Source organism: Octopus bimaculoides, chromosome 25 (assembly GCF_046866305.1).
Source record: "Octopus bimaculoides isolate indiv1 chromosome 25, ASM4686630v1, whole genome shotgun sequence".
Taxonomy (NCBI): Eukaryota; Metazoa; Mollusca; class Cephalopoda; order Octopoda; family Octopodidae; genus Octopus; species Octopus bimaculoides.
This window is the reverse complement of record NC_142952.1, coordinates 8,917,519-8,922,518: the sequence shown is the minus strand read 5'-3', so window position 1 is coordinate 8,922,518 and position 5,000 is coordinate 8,917,519. Positions and strand designations below refer to the sequence as shown.

General features: G+C 35.3%; 1 protein-coding gene across 1 annotated transcript in view; it reads left to right on the top strand.

Moving 5' to 3' along the window:
* Positions 1 to 5,000, top strand: part of LOC106879722 (fibrillin-2) — an 80,596-nt gene that overhangs the window by 944 nt on the left and 74,652 nt on the right. Inside the window, exons 3-7 of the mRNA XM_089341601.1 lie at positions 431 to 640; positions 1,312 to 1,437; positions 2,713 to 2,838; positions 3,705 to 3,833; positions 4,530 to 4,670. Coding sequence (XP_089197727.1) covers positions 431 to 640; positions 1,312 to 1,437; positions 2,713 to 2,838; positions 3,705 to 3,833; positions 4,530 to 4,670 — 732 coding nt within the window. The remainder of the gene's footprint in view (positions 1 to 430; positions 641 to 1,311; positions 1,438 to 2,712; positions 2,839 to 3,704; positions 3,834 to 4,529; positions 4,671 to 5,000) is intronic.

Below are 5,000 nucleotides of genomic sequence, written 5' to 3'. Positions count from 1 at the left end.
TGAGACACAGATAAAGCCCACCCAACGTTTCAAATCTTTAAACACACACATACACATGCAGACATGCACACAACACATACGCACACTCGCAATCACACAAACACACATACAGGCACACTTTTACCTACTCACATACACACTCACAAACAAACGCACATACACACATATTCACACATACACACACATACATACATACATACATACATACACATACACACACATACTCTCACACATACACATACAAATATTCACACATACATACATACATACATACATACACACTCTCACACAAATACACACACACACACACAGTCACACACACACATGCACTCACATACACATACACCATAAAATAGTGCTACTAAGCCCTGCACACCTTGTATGTAGAGTACTAATGCACAGCGTGTTGAAAATATTTTTCATCCCACAGATACTCGACGAGGACTCTGCTACACCCAAGTACATCGTGGTCAATGTAGCAACCCATCTTACAGTCCGATGACCAAATCAACATGCTGTTGTACAGAAGATAATGCCAATAATGGTTGGGGAACCCCCTGTGAGATTTGTCCCAAACCTAATGATAGAGAGTACAAGACAATCTGTCCACATGGACCTGGGAAAGATGGAAACGGTGGAGGTAAGAAATACAATAATTTGCCATAGTTTTTCTGTTTCTTATTTTGATGAAAAGTTTCTTTATATGTCTAGGGAGAGTCATTATGTCAATATAAATTAACACACAAATCGAAATCGTAATTGAACCAAATTCGATGACCGGCACCCATGCCAGTGGAGCACTCACAGCACTCTCCAAGCATGATCATTGCTAGAGCAGCTTTCTGGCTTTCATGCTTTATTATTATTATTATTATTATTATCGTCATTATTATTTCATATATGCTCAACAGATTAGACTGTTGGAAAAGAAAAATTCCTAACATTGAGCTACAAGTAACCTTAGATGCCAAGAACCTTCCTAAGTATCCTAGCTGTCCCTAATAACACTGTTTTCTGGAGCTGTACTTCTATTATTTTTATTATTTTTATTATTATTATTATTATTATCATCATCATCATTAAGATGGCAAGCTGGTGGAATTATTAGCACACTGAGGAAAAAAAATTTTTTAAAGGATCCAAAAAAGATTAACTCATTTTTTTGTTTTTTTTAAAATTTTTATATTCTTTATCATCTCATAATTATTTCTTATAAGATATCTAATCAATGCTAGTTAGTTTGTTAGTGCATTAGCACTATCTTATCTACAATTTATTGATGAACCATACACATTTTCTATTTTCAAACAGGTATTAATGAATGTGCTATGTACCCTGATGCCTGTCAGAATGGTGCCTGTGAAGATTTAGATATGGGATATCGCTGTATCTGTGATTCTGGCTACAAGATGGACGACACTGGCAGAGCCTGCGTAGGTGTGTATTTAAAGTGTAACCAATGGAAAAACTAATACTACTGACTAACACTGAGTTTATAGTAATTAAATCATGCTTTACTCTTTACTCATATGAAGGTTGAAACATAATACTATGCTTTGAAGATAAGAAAAGTTATCATGATAATGTTATAATTTTTAATCAACTTGTCAAATATTAAAGCAGCCACTACTTTTGCTAAGAAGTAAGTCCATTCTATAAGACAGACTATTATTATTATTATTGCTTTATTATTATTATTATTATTATTATTATTATTATTATTATTATTATTATCGTCATTATTATTTCATATATGCTCAACAGATTAGACTGTTGGATAAGAAAAATTCCTAACATTGAGCTACAAGTAACCTTAGATGCCAAGAACCTTCCTAAGTATCCTAGCTGTCCCTAATAACACTGTTTTCTGGAGCTGTACTTCTATCATTATTTTTATTTTTATTATTATTATTATTATTATTATTATTATTATTATTATTATTATTATTATCATCATTAAGATGGCAAGCTGATGGAATTATTAGCACACTGAGGAAAATGCTTAGCAGCATTTTGTCTGTTGCTACATTCTGAGTTCAAATTCCGCCAAGGTCAACTTCGCTTTTCCTTCTTTCGGGGTCAATAAATTAAGTACCAGTGGGATCGATGTAATCAACTAGTCCCCTCACCCAAGATTTCAGGTCATGTGCCTTTAGTAGAAAAGATTGTTGTTGTTATTATTATTATTATTATTATTATTATTATTATTATTATTATTATTATTATTATTATTATTATTATTATTATTATTATTATTAAGGCAGCAAGCTGGCAGAATCATTAGCACGCTGGATGAAATGCTTAGCCGTATTTCATCCATCTTTACGTTCTGAGTTCAAATTCCACTGAGCTCGACTTTGCTTTTCATCCTTTTGCGGGGAGTCAATAAAATTAGTACCAGTTACACACTGGGGTCAATGTAAATCGACTTAATCCCTTCCCCCAAATTTGAGGCCTTGTGCTTCCAGCAGAAAGGATTGTTATTATTATTACTATTATTATTATTATTATTATTATTAAGGATCAATACATGTTCATTCATTTCAACATTATCAAAGAGACAAAGACTGCAAGACCATCTGCCATTGTTCTTGCTATTGTTATTGTCAATGTTGTTATTGTTGTTGCTGATGTTGCTGTCGTTGTTGTTGTTTTTTTTATTGTAATATTCCATTCCTGCTGCCAATGTCTCTGTTTTCTTTCTGTATCCAGACATTAATGAATGTGCCGAAGATAAATATATCTGCGATGGTGGCAAATGTCGTAACTCACCTGGAAGTTACACCTGTATGTGTCCCACAGGATTTATACAGAGCAAAACTACAAAGATGTGTGAAGGTATGTCTTATAAGCCATAGTTTACTGTACACACACACACACACACACACACACACACACATGCATGTATGCACACACTTACACACATGAGCATACATACATACATATACATGCCAAGCTGTATCGGCCCCTTTGCCTTTCCCTTGGATAACACTGATGGTGTGGAGAGTGGAGGCTGGTATGCATGGACGACTGCTGGTCTTCCATAAACAACCTTGCCCAGACTTGTGCCTGGGAGAGTAACTTTCTAGGTGCAATTCCATGGTCATCCATGACCAAAGGGAGTCTCCGGTGGTCATCATTGTTGTCATTGTTATCATGATGACGACGATGTGGGTTCCTACAGAAAAGTGTTTTGCAAAAATAGGACCATATTCTAAATGGAATGCCAGTTTCACCTCTCCCAAATTTACCTGAGGTACTTTCCTCTCATGGTTACATTCTCATCCAGAAGTTTTAATTCTGAAGTCAATTAGAGAGGAATTCACAATTCTGAAGTCAATTAGAGTCATCCAGAAGTTAATTAGATAGGAATTCATTATACACACTCCAACACAAACTACATTAAACTTCTACTGGATAACCTCAAGAGGAACATTATGATAGTGAAATGGTTCCAGTCTGTTTTTATTGTATATAATAATATCAAGATGTGCAACCAGATGGAAACTCTCCTTCAGTCATGTACCATTTCTTAAACATCTTGCTTCTCTGGGAAGCCCACAAGATTATCCACCATCTTTCCAACAATGACTTTGGCCACCTTTTTAATTGCAATATCTTTTTAATTAATCAGAAATAGAATTTAAATATATATTTGAAGCCCCGTCATTGAACCAAATTCTCCACTGCTATTTTTTTAACAGATATCAACGAATGTGAGTCATTCGATACACTTTGTGTTGGTGGCAACTGTGTAAATTTGGCAGGAAGTTTCCGCTGTGAATGTACAGTTCCTGGAACAGTCTTGGACTCAAGTGCTCGAGTTTGCATAGGTAAGTTGATAAAACTTCATTTTTTAAAATATCAGTGAACAAAAACAAAACTAACTAAACCTATACTTAAGAATGGTGTATTTATGTTCATTTTTCTGTTTTTTTATTTTGAATTTGTTTGTGATGAAAACAGCATGGCTGAGCAGTGACACCAATGGTACTACACACTTGGGCTGAACAACAACAATACTAATTCATTTAACAAAACTTACCAACCAAAGGGGCAACCTCTATACAGGTCACTTAAGCTACAGAAATAGCAGCCAAATTTGCCTCAAATCATTCCCTATCATCTATACACGTGAGAAGGAGGAAAAAGCAGAATGGTCACAGTTGGGATGTCTCTGACCATAGCTCCCTTCTATGAAGACAGACCTAGGCTAAACAGCACCAATTTACAATGGTTTCTATAGTAGAATACAGTCTTGAGTCCTAAGACTGACAGGGCTGGTAATTCAGTCCCCATGCTGTTAAAAGTGACACCAGTACATCACAGAGTTATTTATTTACATCTGAATAGATTGGAGCAATGTGAAATGAAGTGTTTTGCTCAAGAACACAATTCACTGCCCAGTCCAAGAATTGAAACCATAATCTTGCAGTCGTGAGTGCAATACCTTAACCACTAGGACATATACCCTCACACAATCGTTTTCATGAGAACAACAAAACAAAACTTTACTGTTTCTTTTACAGACAACAGGAGAGGTACGTGCTGGAAGAAAATTCATAATGATCTTTGTGAAGACAATATCAAAGGAGATACACTTCGCTCTGAATGCTGTGGTACTTTGGGTAAAGCATGGGGTAGTCCTTGTGAACGCTGCCCTTCTCAATGTAAGTTTGATTTTCACTTTAAATAAATTTAAAGCAAATAATGTAATTGTCTATTTTTTAAAATTTGGCTTTTGTCTTTGTTATTTTGTCCGTGAGATTCGGATTGTATTGGAAGCCTTCCACTGAGAAAGCATTGTATACTGAAATCATATGGTGTAGCAGTTCCAGGTGATTCTCATCTGCTACAATCCATATATCTGTGCTTTTAGCACAGTATGTCTATATGAGAGGATCTCTGAAGGCAAATATCATAGTATCCAGTGACTCTGTTAATACATCCATGTTTAATCGGATATAAAGATTGCCTTCATACATGCCACATACATGCAC